Raw genomic sequence first — 19,610 nt, 5'->3', positions numbered from 1 at the left:
AACACAATTAAAGATAAAAACTGCTAATGAGTCGTTGAATAAATAACACAACGTTCAGTACATAAACTGTTTGACTTTTCTTTCTTATAAATCGTGTAAAATGTAAAAAAAATAATAAATAATTAGGCGACATTGACGTGAAGTCACCTACCTGCATGGAAGAGTTGACAGCAAACCACGCCCATTCACTCATACCTGTACTAGGAAGTGAATGGGTCGGGTGGATTGTGCTTGCTTGGCTGGCACACTTCAAGGTAAATTACTAAAATAATTTTAAAACTTCTCTTATTTTTGCCACTTGCTGATGGTGGATTTGGTTGCCTTGGTTTCTGTGGGCAACAGGTGGGAATTTGAATGGTAATGTATGGACTACTTCGAAAACCATTATCGTGACGGGGACGCTGGTGCGGTAATTATATAAAGAGCCAGTTTGTTATTTAATCAAGCTGTGTCTGACCTATATTTCTTGTGTTATATTTCTGTTTAAAACTCAGTGTATTATATCACCACAGTACCTTTTATTACTACAGATACTTTCAATCTGTAAACGAATTAAGAAATTGCACACTTTTCTGACAATTTGTTCTGAATTGTTAGTTTAGCGCATTCATTAAGCATCACTGTAAATGTGCCTCACGCCTATCCCGTTCGCCCTATACTTAATGTAATAACCGAGATTTTTTTCAGTACACTTACACAGGGTTTCGAAAAGATAAATTAAAAATTAGCTAAAAATCAGTGACGTCAGAACAAAATAAGAATGTTATTCAGATAAAAGGGTGATGATTTTGTAATTTAAATGTTAGGACATGGAGAAAAATGAGATCAAGAATTCAACAAAGTGCTCTGACAAAAAGATTAAAAACAAACAAGCAAAAAAAACCTCACTGGAAGAAGAGCTTAAACACAACATTTAAACTCAAATGATTTTCTTTTAATTAAAATTGTTCTGTAAAGGTTTTATGTCCTGATGATTACTGCATAAAATACTAATATACTAAACATTCAAATTTATGAAATGCAGACATACATATTATAAAGACACGTCATGTGACGTGATCAGGTTTGACCGTTGACTTTTCCTGTTTTGCAGGTTTGTCTCGTCCACATGTGAGCTGTACCTGTGGCTCTTTTCAACATGTTATCGCCTCATAATCCTCACCTGTCTCACTGGCTCGCCACATTCTTACTGCTCACTTGCTGGAAAGCAGGTGGAGCTCACAATGGGTCAGACATGGTGACCTCAATGCAGCGGGCCAGCATTCCCTCCATCGTGGTGAAGGAGGGGTCGAGCATGCTGATTACGTGTAACGTTACCGGGGCCCATGATAACATCAGCTGGTACAACTCTAAAGGCCCCCTGCTGGGGGACGAAGCAGGTATGACGAGGAAATGAAGCGCCGAGATTTTGATCAACTTCGAGTTCTTTTCGTCCTGCATGGCTTTTTTATCTGAAAGCAATCAAATGAATTGAAAAACATACTTTCAGAGTTAGTGTTTGTGCTGATATTTCAGTGGCATTTAATTCTGAAAGTGAAAAAAAAGGTTTTATGTAACGTAAAACTTTAATAAAGACACATAAGCACTGCCTTTCAACCAGCATATCAATCACTTAGTCAATCATTGTTACTGTTTTTACACTGAATAATACTTTAGTCACAAACAGTATGTGGAAAAAAGAAGTATGCTTCATTTCATATATAACATTTTGTGCGTTCAGACATAGAAAACCCCCCGCTGGCCCTCACCATGTGACACACTGTATCATTATTTATTTAACACAAACTGCAGAAGCAGTGTGTGATGAATTAAGTACATCTCACGATTCAGTAGTTTGCTGAACCACCTTTAGCAGAAATAAATTGAAGGTCCGTTCATAGCAGTTCAGTCCGGTTGAGGTCCAGACTTTGGCTGGGCCGTTGCAACTTGTGGATTTGCTGCTGTGCTTAGGATCATTGTCCTGTTGCATGAGTCAGTTTTAACCTAGTTATAGCTGTCAAACAGATGGCCTTTAGCAAACAGTTAGTGTGAGGTGTTTAACAAAAATCAAATACAGCTTATCAGCACAAACATGATGCTGGGTATTATTGCCAAACACCTCCACGTTGGCCTTGTCTGTCTAAAGGACATTGTTCCCGAAGTCTTTCAGTCTGTTCACGTGTAACTTTGCAAACCTAACCCATGCTGCCATTTTAATAATTGGACTTCCATGAATTTTAACATAATAATCTGAGGCCTGGAGAGTCTGAGACTTAAGGTTGGATTTGTCTCACACTACTTCTGCATTTTGGCTAAATCTTTGTTTAATAAATCACGATGTGCTGTAATGTGTTACATGATGTTCTCTTTAAATAATTGTAGAACCAGGACACTGATATTGAATAAAACCACCTTCTGTATTTGTACACTTGTTACCATGTCACCAAAAGGTCTCTGTAAGTATTTTAATTTGAAAATACTAAAGAAATCCAGAAATTGTTATTCTGGTTGACCTGCTGAACTGTTTGTCAGCAGGTGACAGAGATGTGTACTGATTAGAGTTTGGAGAAGAAGAATGGCTGCCTTCTCTTTCTTGTCTTTGACAAATTGCCTTAGGTAATGCTAGCATTCAGTAAATACTTGCAGCTAAATACTGAGCAGATTTTTCCTTTTTTAAAACATTTTGACACGATTGACTAATTTTAATCTGGTTTTGAGTTTTTTTCAGGTTACAAGTATCAGAAATGCTGCTGATTCTCTCTCTTTTTTTTTTTGACTCCCAGAGAGTTTTTAGAAACGAAGTATTGAAATTTCATAACTACCATCAACTAAATCATTCAGATGCTGCTGATTAAGGAGATGCAGGAGATTTGAAAGTTTTAATGAGAAACTTTGTGGTAAAAGTAAAAATGTGTTGTGCATTATTGCTGCAGGTGGAAGGTGGCAGATTCAAGAGGAAGGCATCCTGAACATCACAGAGGTCTTGTTTGAGGACCGTGGCAGCTACACCTGCGTTGCCTCGAGCGCCAGCGGTGGCACCCAAAACTACACAGTGACTCTTCGCGTTGCCTACTCTGACAGCGGCTTGGGGCTGCATTTCGTTATCGTGTGCCTGGTGGCCTTCACCATCACCATGATCCTCAATGTGGCCCGCCTGTGCATGGTCAACAGCCACCTCAAGGAGATGGAGAGGGTCATAAATGAGTTCTTCCGGACAGAGGGCGCAGAGAAGCTGCAGAAGGCGTTCGAGGTCGCCAAGAGCATCCCCATTGTCACTTCAGCCAAGACGGTGGAGCTTGCCAAGGTCACGCAGTTCAAAACTATGGAGTTTGCCCGTCACATTGAGGAGCTGGCCCGCAGTGTGCCTTTGCCGCCACTCATCCTAAACTGCCGGGTGGTGGTAGAGGAGACGGGGGAGACTGGGAGCCCTGCATCAGAACACGTAGATTCAGTGGGGAGTGTGGCGAAAGGGAACAGACAGATTACTGCCCCCCCCAGCCCCAACAAGGATGGAGAGGAGCAGGCACTGCTTTCAAGCAAAGGGCAAAGAAATGATGGAGGTGGTGACTACGTCAAAGTATCTGTCCATACAGCTTCTGAGAAGACCGTCAGTGAGGATAGAGGACCCGCTGATGTGCTCCCACCAGGCACATGAACAGCTGTGTGTTATGAGAGTAACATATGACAAGTAATGTGAATCCCATCAAAAACTCATTTCTGATTGCAAATTAGTGATCAAGAAATTGTTAAATTGTGCAGCTGATTATTAGATAACATTCTTATCTCCTCCCTTTCTTATTTAATTGTGTCACCAAGTCTTGTGTTGAAACATCTTGTTCGTGATAAGTTATGAATTCATCTGTGGACATTAAAATACTGTTTTCCTTCCTGCTTAAAACTGAATTTCCTTCAGTTTGCACATCTATTCCTACGTTATGCTTGCAGTAATCTCCCTTTTTGCACATAATGCAACACACACACACACACACACTAACGTTTGTTTAATTAGTGATGATGAGGAAAGTGCAAAAGGTCCAGCTTTGTTGTCAAGAATCAAAAGCTGTTTCCTAACAGTTCCTCAGTCTCATTTTGCCTCAGTTTGATACAGCACAGAAAAGTAATTTTTATCTCCTTTACCCTCCTGAATATATTGTATTCTTATTTTTTTTCAACCCTGGGTGTTGGCTCACCTTTAACTTTGCCTTTGAGTTTTTCTGCACACAGCCGATGAAGCAGCAAGTGCTCATTATCCTCTTTCAGATATCATTTGCTGCTCTTCACTTGCGTTCACTTTGACAGTCAGTGAGCTTCCACAGAGCAAAATGCTGCAATGAAATGTTCTCATATCGCCGTGTCGATTGTTTTCATGTCAGCGCTTCCTGTCACTCACTTGAAACTCGAAGGCAGATGTAAAAGCCGGAGAAATAATCATCCCAAGACTTGATTCCTGTGTCACATATGTGTAGTTATTTGTGAGTAAGGATAGCGGCTAATTATAGGTTGCTGTTTTTTTTCCAAAATTGAATAAGTAATATAAAGCATTAAAGGGGAAGTAGCATAAATTATTCTTTATTTTTTTGTACAATAAGATGCAAATCTAGGATGCAATCACCTTGGCTGTGATGAAAAATTCCTGATTGTTTAATGGTCAAATATATATATCATTTCCCAATCTCTCTATGCCAGCAAAAACCTTTTTATTATGAAGTCACTTTATATTTATCATAACATGCTGTGGCACAGTGACATTCAGCATCTGCAGAGTCATTTATTTCATTGTGAAACTTCAGATTAATCAAGTATGGGAGGGAAGTACTGATACGTCTGGTACGAGACATTCACTGACGTTTTAAACACAGCCCATGTAGGTGTAAATATGTATATCTGCAAAAGTGTCTTTTCCATAGAATCTGTAAAGACCTTTATAGTTCTGAGGTTTCACACCCTGAAACTAAATCAGCTGTTAAGAAAATGTTGAAAACCCTTCAGATAGAGCTTCTTACATGTCTGTAACACGTCTGTATAGTGTGAGTAATTAGTGAGTCATAGTGGCAGTTAATGGCACCCATACTTATTTTAAGGAGTGTGACATGTGAGATTGACAGATTAATGAAGTGCGAAAGGTAAATAATGACTCCTGGCACAATTCATTGTTTTCATTAAAGCTTTATTCACAGCACATAAATGTGTTTGGCAGTGTGCCTCCAACACCAGAGTATTTGTTTCCATGGAATCTGTGAAAATATTTACAGCTTTGCAGGCTTCTTTACTGCATATGTTTAACAAAAACAAAAACCTCTATTATATAGTATGAATCAGCAGTGAGTCAGTGCAGAACCTGAATTGTATTTGAGCATACTACTGCAGTTCATAAAGGGAAAGCAAAAGCCTGTAATTCACAATTAAAATATGTAAATATTTGGTAGTTATTTATGTCCATATGAGCAATGCTCCAAATGAGCCACACAGTGGAGCTGTTGGGTTAAGCATCTCCAACGCTGCTACTTTCACAAGCTGTAACACTCCCGAAGGCGACTTGTGCACGCTAACAGATGTCAATGAAGACTTGATACCAGCAGGGAGGGATTTAGTGCTGGTAGCTGAACTGTCACATCTCAGGGGCAAAGTGTTGATTTGAGGCTCATATGTCAGCGTCTTGCTTGGATTAAACACTGGATCCAGTTTAGAAAGCTGTTGTTCTTGTTGCAGACATGGCCATTTTGCAGGAACTTTAGGTGAAAGTCTTTACATCTGGGTGAAGCTGGAAGATTTGGTGAAATCATCCTGACACATGTAAATTAATAAGGCTGGATTGTTATCCATTTTTATTTAAATGGAGCTGATCTGGTGTTTTAGTTTGACTTAAGGCCTTGAATTCAAATGTTCCCCAGGCAGTGATGCCTACTTTAATCTCACTATTTTAAAATATTCATAATAACTGGGATATCCTCAGACTTTAAAATAAATGAGGCTGTACAGGGGTGTGCAGGTTAACAAGGGAAGACGTATAAACATTTATCCATGCTTGTTTTTGTGATATCACCACTTTTAAGGAACCAAATCCACCCAGATACATAATGGACAGATTCGTGGATCTGTAAAACACAGTGGAGGCCCTGTCATCAGCTGCATTTCAGCCAGTGGTGTTGGGGATCTTGTCAAAATTATAATAATTCTGAATACAGAAAAAGTACCATCATTTTTTTATGAACCATCTGGAAAGCATCTGATTGGCAACAGCTTCATTTTTCAGCATCAAAATGATCCCAAACACACTCTCAATGCAGTAAAATGATACCTGAATGGACGTGCTATCAGCCATGGACTGGCCTCTCCAGAGCCCACACCTCAACATTAGTGAGGCGATGTGGGATTATTGTTACAGAGAACGGAAGAAAAGGCAGCAAAGATCCAAAGAAGAGCTTTAAATGTCCTTCAAGAAGCCCAGAGAATTATTCCTGAAGACTACTGAAAGAAATGAAAAGAAAGCTTGTCAAAGAGAATTCGGACTGTGTTGAAAAATAAAGATAGTCACACCAAATACTGACTTTCAAGCTCACTAGAACTACACAAACTCTGTTTTTTGCTTCATATACTGTATTTCCATGTTTCATGTTCCTAGCAACATATAAAGAAATAAAGGATGGCTCAAAACTTTTGCATTGAACCCTATATTTTGTGGAGGTGCACAGTCAAGTACAGTTTTAAAGCAATTATCACAGCTTATATAAAAGATTAATATATGTGTGGGTAAAGGTGAAGTGAAGAAATAAGTTTTTCATCATAGAAAGTATTATTGAAAATTATTTAAATAAACTCTTTATTCTTTTAAGAACAAATGTGCATACAGATAAAGGTGTAGGTGTTCTCAGGTCACATAAAAAACATAATGACACCCCTATGTTACTCAAATCTTCACAAACACAGAATTAGAATGGGTCTGGTAATGACAATTTTTCCAGGACAGATGGGTCACTGAATTCAGAGAGTGGCCTGAAAACAAAAAAGCCATCAGAGGATCTGCAGGTTCTTCAGGTACAAAGAGATTTCACGTACATTTGACCTGCATGAGCTGCAGGTCCAGGAAAAAGCTTTAGAATTCCAGAGAGAACATTTAAAGAAAACTAAGGTTTGCCAATTTTGTGACAGAGTTGTTTGACCACAATAACAGCGGGCATATTTGGCACCTACCAAAGACAGCTTTTTGGAAAATGAACCTCACACCAGCCATGAAGCATGACAGGGGAAATGCTGCCTGAGGGACTGGGCAGCTTGCAGTCACTGATTCAGCTATGAATTCTGTCTCATATCAAAACCCTGATTGAAGGAAATGTGAGGCCATCTGTCCAAAGGTTGCATTTGAACCATAGATTTGTGTTTTCAATAGTAAAATGATGATGATGATGAAGCATATCCAGCAATGAATGGCTCAGGAAAAAAATTTGCAGGAAAACCTTCTAACTTTTTGCAGTAACTTCGGAAAAGTGGTTAAAGGTTTGGGAAAGCCATCACCAGAGTGGACAGTTGTGAAAATTACAGATTATTAAGACAAAGACGACAAAAAAAATCACAGAAAAGCGAACGCCATTTTTCTGCACCTCGATCATCTTTGTGAGACTCCTCAAGCTCGTACAGTTACCAAGTCCGCCCTACCTGTGAAATATCAGTTTGGCGGACATCCCAAATAACAATAACCTTGGGCCTCCGTGTTGAATAACTCAAAAAAATCCATCCTTCTTCCTTTTCCTGTCCTCTCTGGAGGCGAGCTTATCTAAATAGAATTGATTGGCCCGAGCGATCATTCATCATGTCGAGCCAAAGCAGACGTTTAAGGAGGGGGGAAGGAAGATTTTAAGGATAGGATATTTCCAGCAGGCTCCGGTGTCATTGAGGTAAACTAAATGAATCGATTGGACCAAAACAGATGGCACATTCTGCGTGTGCGCGCGCGTGTGTGAGGGAAAGACAAAAGAAAAAAAAAAACCCATTCCTCCACATACTTGAACATGTGTGTTTGATTATGTATACATACTTAAATGAATGAAGCCGGTGCATGCAGTAAATTTGGGTCTCTTGAAATTAAATTGCTCATTAAAAGGTGTTAGAAGAAAATGATTGCTAATTCTATTTTATTTGCAATCAGCCTGAAGGAGCTTGACAGAAAAAAGGAGCGCAGGACAATAGCTGATAAATTAGATGACACAATGAGAGAAGTGCTTGTTATAGCTGTTCATTAGATGCAGCAGGCATGATTATCTCTACTATTTGCTCTGTGTATGTGTGCTTTCCCTTCATCTTGCATCCTCTCAGATTTGAGCTGCTTGAACACTGAAGGACAAAGGATACTCAAAACTTATTTTCCGCTCTGCTGTACTTTTATAACAGCATGTTGAGGATATCTGCCATTCCAAATCTGCCTCAATCAAAGCTTCACTCTACATTTACCTGCATTACACTCGTTAATGCTAATGGATGGTGAGATAAGGGTTCTGTGCATGCCAGTCAAGTTAATTGTTACCAACATGGAGAAAAAATATTTGTAATGCTTCGTGCTGTGAGGACATCGCCGTGTTTAAAAGCTCTGTTCACTAAAATGTCACCGTGTGCTTTTGCATTAGTGTTGTTCAGCAGATTAAATGGACTAGAACAGAGCATTAAAAGCAAAATAATAACCAAATTTGTGTGGTCTATCATCTTTTTTGGTCATGTGGTGCCAGTTTATAGTAGCTAATATAAATGATCTATTACATATCTGTATATTATTTTAGAAAGATTTCACCTCATTGACCTGAAAATGAGAGTGTAAAGAAAAATCCAGAGATTTTGTTTGTTACATTTTTTAAAACGTCATCAGCAGATGATCTTTGTAGATGATCTACAGTATAATGGTACACTGTTGGGATTTTCTAAAATTAATTCTAAAATTTAAAATTATCTTTAAATTATGAGGTAAACATATGAAAAAGTGATCCTTGTGTACCAAAGACCGGGCTTCAGAGTGTTCTGAATGTAAGACAGAAACAGTTTTTCGGATGGATGGATGGATGGATGGATGGATGGATGGATGGATGGATGGATGGATAATGAACACAGCAGGATGCTGGGCTGGAAAGACAGAGAAATGTCAGCCAGGAACACTGTTGGAGTCTCTCTCCAGTTTGCACATTTGGTAAATACTGCACATTTGTGGAAATAAATGTGGCTTCCCTATTGTTACTAAGGTGACGCTACCACGGTGTAATTAATTCTTGTGGCAGAGATTCAACAAGGTGCTTGAAACATTCCTCACAGTTTTTGGTGCATATTGACATGACAGCATCACATAGTTGGAGATTTACTGGCTGCACATCCATGATGTAACTCACATGTTCTATCACATCCCAAAAGTGAACTCCTTGCCATGTTGAAGAAACCAACTTTGAGATGCTTTGAGCTTTGAGACATGGTGCGTTCTCCAGCATTCTGCACTGTGCTCATTAAGAGATGGACAACAGTACTAGAGTAGGCTGTGGTGTTTGAACGATGCCCAGTTGGTACTAAAGGAGCCCAAAGTGTGCCAAGAAACATCCCCTACATGATCACACCCCCACCAACTATCGACACAAGGCAGGACGGATCCATGTTTTCATGTTGTTTACACCAAGTCCTAGGCAACGTTTTTCTAGTCTTCTGTTTTCCAATTTTAGCTGCCTGGAGTGGCACCATGTGTAGTATTCTGCTGCTGTAGCCTATCTGCTTCAAGCCTTGACATGTTGTGTGTTTAGAGATGCTCTTGTGCATATCTTGGTTGTATTGAGTGGTTATTTCAGTTACAGTTGAATTCCTATCAGCTCGAAGAAGTCTGGCTATTCTCTTCTGACCTCTGGCATCAACAAAGCCTTTTCTCCCAGAGAACAGCTGCTCATTGGATGTTTTTCTTTTACTTTTTTGGCCCATCCTTTGTAAACCCTAGAGATGTGTGGGAAAGTCCCAGTAGACCAGCAGTTTAAAATACTCAGAATAGCCTACTGCTAAAAAAAACATACCATGTTAAAAGTGACTAAAATCACCTTTATTCTCCTTTCTGATGCTTGGCTTGAATTTCAGCAGGTCATCCTGACCTTCTCTAAGTGCCTAAATCCAACAAGCACCCTGCCACGTGATTGGCTGATTAAATATTTGAACAGGTGCAACTACGTGTATAAAGTTTTACTGTGTAAATTTTGATGCCAATTAATGAACATTTGCAGTTTATTGAATTTCTGACCACAACGATTCAAGATAATTCAACAGACATGAATGGCAACAAAACTATATAATACCCCAACATATCATGTCAATGCCGAAATCAATCAAACAAACAACACTGTCAGCTAGCTAACTAACATTGGTATTTGAAATCATGATGTTTTAGGGAGAAAGACATTTAAGTTTGGTAATTTGGTGAGTTTCCAAATAACCAAACATGGTATGAGAGTATTATTCAAGCACTATTCCAATCCCAGTCCATTTACCTCCTACCACTGCTTTGGTGGCACCTCCCACGACCAATGAGGGTGAGAAGTGTGCATCACTCCACACTCAGACTGTTTTGCACCATGGAGAAAGCAACTTCTTGTACTTCCTGTCAGTCCTGCTTTTTTATTTATTTATTTTAACAAAGGGCTGCATAAAGGAAGCTTTTATACTTAGGCTACTTTTAAACTGTATTCTTGTTTATGCATTTACACAAAGCATCCCGAATGCAGGTCAGACATCCTTATTTTCACATAATAAAAAAAAAAAAAAAAAAAAAGCCAGCGTGTCAAAGCCTGGCAATGGAGCCCAGCAAATGTGGTAACAAAGGGAAGGGGGACCGATATCTGACCCGAATCTCTGCAGGGTCTCGCTGCGACAAACCACACAGCTGTCAAGGACTAATGGGAAATAATGGCCGAAGCAACATCATAGCAGCTCACTGGGGACTGGGGTGAAGGTATTGGGGTCACGTCTTCCAATGTCTCCTTGTATTCTTTGACAGATACAATCTGCACAGAGTGAAAACATCTCGAGGGAACATATGAAAGTGGCAAGTGATGACGTTGGCCAAATGAAGGTCGCGCTGAGAGAAGTCAGTGGGAATGATTGTGTGCCCATGAAACTTTTAGGGAGTTGTAGGTCAGTCTCCTGTCGGGCTATGCACCACTGTGCCATAAGACTGTCACAGTACAAACTTCTGGGTTTGTCCGAGAGGTCATTTCTCTGACATTTTTCCTTCCTTGATACAAAACTAAATGTCCCAAGGGATGGATAGAAAGTAGCGTACCTTTATTTGATCTATAATTTCCAAAGCATTTTCTAGAAACTTGCAAAAAGAATGAAAGAAACAAATACAATCACCCAGTTTTGTAATGAGGGGTTCCACATAAGTATACTTGCTAAATATTTTATCCATTTTCTCTGCATGAAGTACAAAACTTTATCAAATGGTTGGTGCATAAGGAAACCATGCAAAAAGAAAACCAAACATATATTCTGACCTCACTCATGCTTTTTAGGTATTATTAATGACACATACTGTAACATGAAATAGAGCAATGCAAAAACAAAACAGAACAAAAGCCAAGATATTTGCTTGTTTTTTTCCCCTCCTTTTGCACCGAGAGCAATTTGATTCCCAAAAGTAGCAAACATGGCTGCTTGCAGGCTATAATTTCTTGCATTATGTGAGTCTTACCAAGTCAATACTTAACAGCATTAAATCACAGCTCTGGGTGGTGTAGAAATCACCACAGAGGCCCGTTGCTTTCCATTATCATTCTTCAAATCAGCAAAGGTAATTTTAGTAATTTTTGTGACGTCTGTTCAAGCCTACAATTTAAAAGCAGCCAACAGCGTTACTTTATGGGTTATGGCTATTTTTGCATTCATCCAGCAGCAAAAATCAACAGGCTTCATGTCCACAAAGATTCAGTTTTAAGTGTATTCATATTTCACACTTATTCGATCTTTGCTTCCATTCATGTTGCCATTATTTTTCTTTTTTGAATGAAAAAAATATCCCAATAAAATTCCAGATTGTTTAGAAATGCAAAGACGTTGCTTCAGCACAAATACATTTTATTGTAGTAAAGTGATTGTAGAGTTACACTAAAGCCCTCAGTGAGCTGTCACTGTTGGAAAATACATGTTTGTTATATATTTTTTTCTTTTTGAGTACTTTTGACCCAAAACAAAAATGACCTGGATTAGGTTTAGTCTGTCACGGACCACTCCTTCATTTCCTGGAAAATCACCCACCAAATGGGCTTCTATGTTGTTTTCAATCTTTTCTCATCACACACACAAATATATATATGTTTGAACGATGTCTGATATATGACCTGAATTTAACAGGGCATTTTGACATTTTCACACAGATGTTACATAGCCTTTTTAAAATTCTTTAGTAGTAATTGAATTTTAGTTTTTGAACAACTTTGTACTGATACATGTGTAACGAACTGAGACAAACCATTGTCCTTCAAGTGACAGCTGTGATGTTAATGGCTAGTTTTTTATTTTAGTTTCATTTAGCAAACCTCCTCTGGCGTGTAATTTGGAATTTAGACAGTCGGTTTTATGTTGCAGCTTTTGTTGTTGCTTTTGCACATATTGTGCTCTCACATACAAACTTCACACCACACGAGCTCAGCTAACAACATTCTGGCCTTGTAGTTATCAGGCCTGCAGTGACGACTCTCTGGGCTTCACTTGGCAGGGCAGGTAAATTAGATGACTCGGCCTTCCTCGGTCCGCACGTCTCGACTATGTGGCTGTTGGGCTAAAGATCGTTCCTCGGCACAGACTCAGGCAGATTTACTGAGTGGCACACACCCTATAAATATGCAATAATGAAACTTATGAAATATTTATTGACCATCTTTTTGTCAGACAGGTGGGATATGCTCCTCTGTGAAATAAGACTCTGGAATCTACTGGATAACATTACTGTAATGACTGCGAGTTACTATTCAAGCCACTGTTCAAATGGAGGGTTTTAGCTTGGGTTATATTAGCATAAATCAGCCTAAACCAAGCCTTCAGAGGCAGTCTCAGGCTGCAGAGTGTTCATTCAGGGCTTGCCAACATGGGCTCCATATGAGCTGCATGGCAATATCATTCTGTCATATTTAGGTCATAATAAATGGCAAGTCAATTATACAGCCTGTGCTCAGTCTTCAAAGACATCACACATTACTATCACACTATACGGTGTGATGTTTCACGATTTAAGAAGGCTTTAAGGGAGTGATGGAGAAGTAAAGTCAGTAAAGTTTTTGAACGTGTTTTGTTTCATTTCTGTAATGTACGGAGGACCGAAGCTGCCAAAAACACAAGTGAATGATTAAATAGAGAAGTCTATTATATATTATTACACCATTTAAACTGACCAAAATAATGAAAAAACAAATGCATTTATGCTCTTTATTTGCCTTTATTTTAGTTACATTACATATTATAGTTACTCTTTCTCTTTTACTCTCTTTAGTTACTTTCTCCTTCTATTCTTTTTTAATTTAGTCCCTTTGCATTTCCCCCCTGTGATCTTTCATTAAACTTTTTTTTATGCATCTCTATTTTATGCAGTCTGTCATTCACAGTGTGTCAGGGTCAAATTATTGTAGATAAAGACAAAGACAAAATGATTTGAATTAATTTATTTCTCCCTTTTTAAAATAAATAAATAAATAAATTGTATTTTTTTCTTGTACTTTCAGTGCTCCACAGTACTGCAGCATATTGCAGTTGAAAATAAACAATAGTTTTGGGATTAAAGGGAGTGATTTTCATGTTTTGATTTGCTTTGATTTAGATAAACTGTGTGGAGCTTACAGACTTACACACAGTGTATAAAAAATATCCTAAACATAACGACTAGGCAAATAGTGGGACTTAGTTTCCTGGCCAAATGAGTCACATGATTGTAATCACATCGCGTGTTTCATGGCAACAGACCAAACTGAAGGCGGAGCCACTGAAACAAGTACAACACATGAATATGGCTGTTACAACAAGCCTGATGGAGCAACAGCAGGGAAGATATTCTGTGTCTGCTGATATGTGAGTGTCACATGTTGCCTACAAAAGATCTCACACTGAAGGTTTGAATTTAAAACTTCATCGGCAACTGTTTTTTCTTTGTCCCTTATGCTTTGGTCCCCTGTGGTTGTTTACTACATTTCTACTCAGGTCAGATATGCTTGGGTACATCTCAGCTGAACATAAACAAATAAATTACAGCTAATGGTCAACACATAATTAGTTTCATTTTGTTGTAATCTGAAGGGCTGTGGGGGCTGAAATGAGACAAAAATGTCAAAAAAAAATTACTGCTATAATTACTACCACATGTGTGAAATTAAATCATACTTAGGTTAAGAAATCTTGAGTTATGGCAAAAAAACCTAATTTTGTGAAGCTTTTAACATCTAAAGTCGAATCAGTCCATCATGTACTTCTATCCTTAGCTTTTGCTTCCTGGCTCATCAATCTTTGAAATCTTTGCTCTGAAGGGTTTAAGCCATTTCTGACGTTTGTAGTCTTTATGCTTTCTTTTTATAAATCCTTTTTTCTCCAGTTTCCTTCTTTGTTGTTTATTTGGCCTTGGATTTTCAGACAGACAGCAAACAGAAACATGGAGAGTTTACTTCCTGTCTGAAAAGCCAGGCTTCACTGACTGACCGGTCAGGTTGATAATGAAAGTGGTTGATTTCTCCTGGATATAGCAGTTTTGTCCCTTTCCTCTCTGTACCACGACAATGAGATGCACAAGAGAAAGACTGCTGATACTAAGGCCACCTTGTGTTTTGTACTTTGACGATGAGAAACAGCCCTGTCTTTTGTTTTGTAAAAAAATGCAAAGAGAGGGGTATCTGATCAATTTCATTGTATCTAAACACTGGATCTAAGGGACCGGCACTACTCTAGTCCATTTTCATTAAACATAAAAGTTGGAATATGCCATTTCTCCCCAAACTTTGCGCTGCAGAAATCTCTCAAAGAAATCTCTTTCTTTATAAAGGAAAGGCTTTCTGTAGAGTTGCAGGACTGTTAGAGTGGATTCATGCAGTGAAGATGGCTGCAGATGAGGAGGAAACGAAGGTTGAGATTTTAGGATTAAAGGAGCGTGCCCTTGTGTCATTCAGCGAGCACAAAGAAAGCCGTCTTGTCCTCGTCATACCCACGAGAAATCCTATCGCTTTAATGGCCCATTTCTCCACCATCCACAGCCTCGTGCTCATTTCTCTGATGTTCTTGTTAAGCTCCCCTGAGTGGCTGCTCTTGTATGACACTGACAATTTATGTAACGTCTTATTTCATGTCCATCTGCAAACCTAGGAGGCCACTGTCTGTTAGTGTCAATTAATTTATGTGGCAGAAGTCAGAACTGATTCACATGAATCGTGCTGAAAAGACCAGAACCGCTCGCTTGTGCAGAAAAATATCAGCCCATTTTTCTTTCACACGGCGTGTCGGATTTCTAGCAGTTAGGACGTCATTTTTTTTCTCGAGGTTTTTGTGTGACTCAGAGCTCCAGTGACTCCCTGAATGAGGAAAAATCATACCCTCAAAACTCAAATGGATCTTGGCAAGGATGGAACGACCATCTCATCTGCCGTAATGGCTTTATTTTATCGTTTTGCGTCTCGCAGCTGAATGGTGCCGCAGACAAATGCTGTCAGTGTGTGTTTGTTCATTTGGCAGCACTTTTAACACACTGAGTTTTTCAGGAAGCTTTTATACAAGAAGAAACGCCACATGGGAGCAACAGCTTGTGTAAACAAAATCTTAAGCAAAACTACCCACCCGTAAACAACAGACAGCCTCAAACTCACACACACACACACACACACACACACAAACCCATGCATATTCCCAACACAAACACATCTCCTTTGCCCTCCACCTCCCACGGCGCTTCACAAGAAAAGCACTTTCTTAAAAAAAACCTCCTACAGGAGGTCTCTTGCATCTTCACACCACAGGTTTCGATATCATTAACAGACGACTAAGCTGCTGAGACAGTAAAACCAATTAGGAGTCTGGATATGCCAGTGTAATGGAGAGACAAGACAAGTTACTTCAAGCTGTGAAAGCCTGGTGATAGTAGAGTGGAGTAATTTCAACAGTAACACCTAGAGAAATCTGCCACCATAAAATGTGCACAGAGATACTGACGTATCCTAATGCTGTAGACATCCAAGACAACTTTGTGTAGTTAGTTGAGGAAGATTTGACACTTGAAAAACGACATAAAAGCTGCACTTTAAGTGTAAATGGTAGGTATTTTACAAGCTGATAAAAAGGCGGCTGATGGGCGTGTGAGGCTGCCCTTAAAAATGAATTCATCCCTACAGATGAGTTGTTAAACTGTCCAACTACAAACAAAAAGCTGTCATTGTCACTTTAGTCATTTTCTTTATTTGTGAAAACTGTTCAAGGTTGATTTTTTTCTTTAATAACCAGCATATTTAAATTTGTATTAAGACTTAAAGTAATTTTTAGGGTGTGCCAGGTGTTTAAAACTGCCAGCTGTTCCTAAAAAAAAGGTCTATCTTTGATTACTGACACTCTTGCATTTTATTTGTATGTTACTTGGCACTGATTGTTAAGTATCTGTCTCTGCTGGATCAGCTGATAACTTGGCTGCCCTCTGAATATGGTCACTTCTGACACCAGGTAAACGCTTTACGACAGCAGTCCTCAAAAGAATGTCATTGCAGTGGCTAGATCCATCTTTTTAATATCCTCTATGATATTTTAGTATATTTTCCACTGAAAAAGCTTTGTTTCAACTGAATGCAGCACCTGCTCTCACAGGAAGACACTTTTGTCTGTATAACACATGCTGAAAAGATTGGTTTGGTGGTCAAAAGTTTAAACAGTGAAACTGATCCAGGTTCATTGTTTTCTCTGTGTCAGCCTGTCCTCTGTGCTTCTGCCACACTTCCATTCATCCAATCACAGCATGCAACTCCTCGCCGAGGCAGGCTCAGACGCTCGCCTGCAGAGTTCTCGGCTCCTGCGTCATTCATGTGTCCATGGGCTCTAAAGCAAAACTTTCTGAAAAGACTGAGTCATATCATATTCATGGACTAAAACCTCTTCTGACCTTCTCTGTGTTTAATAAGCAGGCATGAGAGTGGTGTTAACACACAGTTGAAGTTGGATTAATGTTTTTAAATCAGACTGCTCTCTGGTGGCCTCCGTTTTAACCATATATATCATAGACAATAACAAGCAGTTTAGTTTGTTTACCTTATTTCTTCACAAGCTTCAGATCAGAGAAATTCAGGGAAAACTATAGACTGTATAAGAAAGATGGACATAACCACCACACCACATTTTCAATTCTGATAACCATGCTGGTTGCTTGTCGAAAATGGCCATCTTTTGCCAAGCTATCAGCTAAGCTATCAGCTAAAGCTAGCTAGCTTGTTTAGCAAGCAGCATGTCAGCAACTTGTCCATAAAACGTACAGATGCAATGCAAAAAACCCCAAAGATGCTTATTAATTAGTACTAAAACAGTGCTAAAAACAGACATTTTAAAATGATTCACCAACAAATAAAGAACAATTGTCTTGCATAGTCACACACAGCAGATATAATTATTTTTCAAATAACTCCGAAAAGGAACCAGCAGGGCAAAACAGTACAGGTACAAATACAATACAGATACAGCCTAAACAAAAGACACAGTAGGAAAAGTCTTTTTCCTATAGGGGTTTGTTAATTTGCCCCAACTCATTGTGCTCTCTTGTAGGAATCTTAATGAAAAATAATAAGTTAGTCTCATCATTTAGTATAGAGTACTACATCTGTCATGTCCTGTATTTATACTACAACTGTTGACTGCAAGATTCAAAACACAAGGAAAAAAACTTTAAATTAGCTCCACTTGTATCTTTGAGGTCTTTGTCAAGGAGAAGCACAGAAGCAGCTTGTCTGCTCACCTACAGCACTGAAGCCTCTGTTGTCTTTGCACCTTGCGCCGACATGTAGTCAAACTTGTTTTAGTACAACCACCTACAAGTATGTTCCAGTGTATTTGTTGCACACTGTGTTTAAACTGATCCTAATATGCCAAAGACCTCTTCTTCGCTTCTCACTGACTTCCATACTGATGTGTTTTATATTGATTTCCTGACTAACCGGGTTTCCTTCTCTTCTCAGTCTGTGAGCATCCTGTGAGTCAGTTAATGGTGCGTTACTAACTCCGGCCCAGTCATCCTTTACATGCTGCTCTCACAAGAACCCCTTCACCCTGAATATCCATCACTGCTGGACTGTATAGTAGCGGCAGGCCTGCTCATAACATATTTATGAATGCGGCCCGAGGGAGGCCCGTGCTCTGAATAACAATATGACGTTCAGATGTCGCATTTTTATCCGTTTATCACGTTTTCTTCCTCCTCCTTTTAGCTGTAGTTTTGATATGGATTAAAACACGTCCATAAAATTTCCTACTGACAGCTGCTAGTGAGGTACAAGTTATAATATTTTTCTAAAAAGTTGACCTCAGGAGTACAGAAGTAAAAAAAAAAACCTCTCCAATTAAAACAAGCATCCCCACGAAAAAAACCTCCACTGTGTGCTGATTATTTAAAAAAAGGTTAACAGTAAAGGGACTCTGAATTATATGAAGGTTAACTTTGCACTCTATAAAGCATCAAAAAGCAACAAAGTAGGGTTAGTCTAATTTTTACAGAGCTCCTGTACTCCTGTAAATGAATATGCAAGATTTTTAGTACTGGAAGCTTTTTGGTTTTTGTTTGTACTCTGTTTGTAGCTCCAAGTAGTGTTAACTAATCATGTTTGAGCAGGCTCTGGTTGCACGCAGGGAAACAGTCTGTGCTGAGGGCAAAGGAGGCAACGCATTTGCCAGTATGCCATCCCATAAACATAGCAATTCTCTGCTTTCATAAAGAGAACAGGCCGGAATATCTGTTCTCCACTATCCAGATATCCGCTGGCTACACCAGAAGCACTAAAATATAGGCCGTAGTCTGCAGACTGTAGCTGGTGGGTTCCCAGATTTAGTTAAGGCAGAAATTCTGCAATTTTAGCAACTGTTACCATAATGCTGTGCAAGAACATGATATTTTTACAGCTTCTGACTGTAAAATATCTAAGGGAGAAAATTAAACACTATGAACATCACAAATTTCTGATGAAGCTGATTTTCTTTGTCCAAAAGTTGGTTTTTCAGTATTTGGAGTCAGCCAGTAAATGACCAAAGCTACATTTTTGAATGTTTTATAGCAACTATCATTTTCTTTTTTTTTCGTTCTTTCTTTGCTAAAACCATTGAGCTGATGTGATTTGCAACCAGATAAGAAGATGTGTTCCACTAGTTGCATCTGTGAAGTCCATGAAAGTAAACGGAAACTGACCTCAAATAACTGTTTAGTGAATTTAAATTCCAATGTGCTTTACTGACATGATATTCCCTAAAAACAATACTGTTGAAATATCAAAATACAATTTAGTGAAGTTAGTGTAACAATTTTTCAATAGTTTTTCAACAGTTTTTCAATAGCCTATGGTGATACCAGCCAACCACATCCATTCTTGGACTCTACCAGAGCAGCTTTGCTTGACTCACAGTCCAAAATAATCCTTATTTAT

At 38.9% G+C, this 19,610-nt stretch overlaps 1 protein-coding gene across 2 annotated transcripts; it reads left to right on the top strand.

The window, feature by feature from the left end:
- The first annotated feature begins 157 nt into the window (after window positions 1-157).
- LOC116328550 (microfibrillar-associated protein 3-like) lies at window positions 158-3,877 on the top strand. Of its 2 annotated transcripts, none has more exons than XM_031750366.2 (3): window positions 158-254; window positions 1,094-1,379; window positions 2,913-3,877. In XM_031750366.2, the coding sequence occupies exons 2-3, from the start codon at window positions 1,139-1,141 to the stop codon at window positions 3,632-3,634; spliced, it is 963 nt and encodes a 320-aa protein (XP_031606226.2). In that variant the 5' UTR covers window positions 158-254; window positions 1,094-1,138; the 3' UTR covers window positions 3,635-3,877. The 2 variants fall into 2 exon arrangements, with proteins under 2 accessions (XP_031606226.2, XP_039473829.1); XM_039617895.1 differs by lacking the exon at window positions 158-254 and adding an exon at window positions 327-409.
- The last annotated feature ends 15,733 nt before the right edge of the window (window positions 3,878-19,610 follow it).

Source organism: Oreochromis aureus, linkage group 10 (genome assembly GCF_013358895.1).
Source record: "Oreochromis aureus strain Israel breed Guangdong linkage group 10, ZZ_aureus, whole genome shotgun sequence".
NCBI lineage: Eukaryota > Metazoa > Chordata > Actinopteri > Cichliformes > Cichlidae > Oreochromis > Oreochromis aureus.
The sequence above is the reverse complement of the archived record's forward strand: the minus strand, read 5'-3'. Positions and strand labels throughout refer to the sequence as shown.

Bases quoted from the DNA above. Each gene is read 5' to 3' on its own strand.
- LOC116328550 (XM_031750366.2), top strand. From the start codon at position 1,139: ATGTTATCGCCTCATAATCCTCACCTGTCTCACTGGCTCGCCACATTC. The intron at 1,380-2,912 runs GTATGACGAGGA...TTATTGCTGCAG, and splicing joins CCTGCTGGGGGACGAAGCAG to GTGGAAGGTGGCAGATTCAA.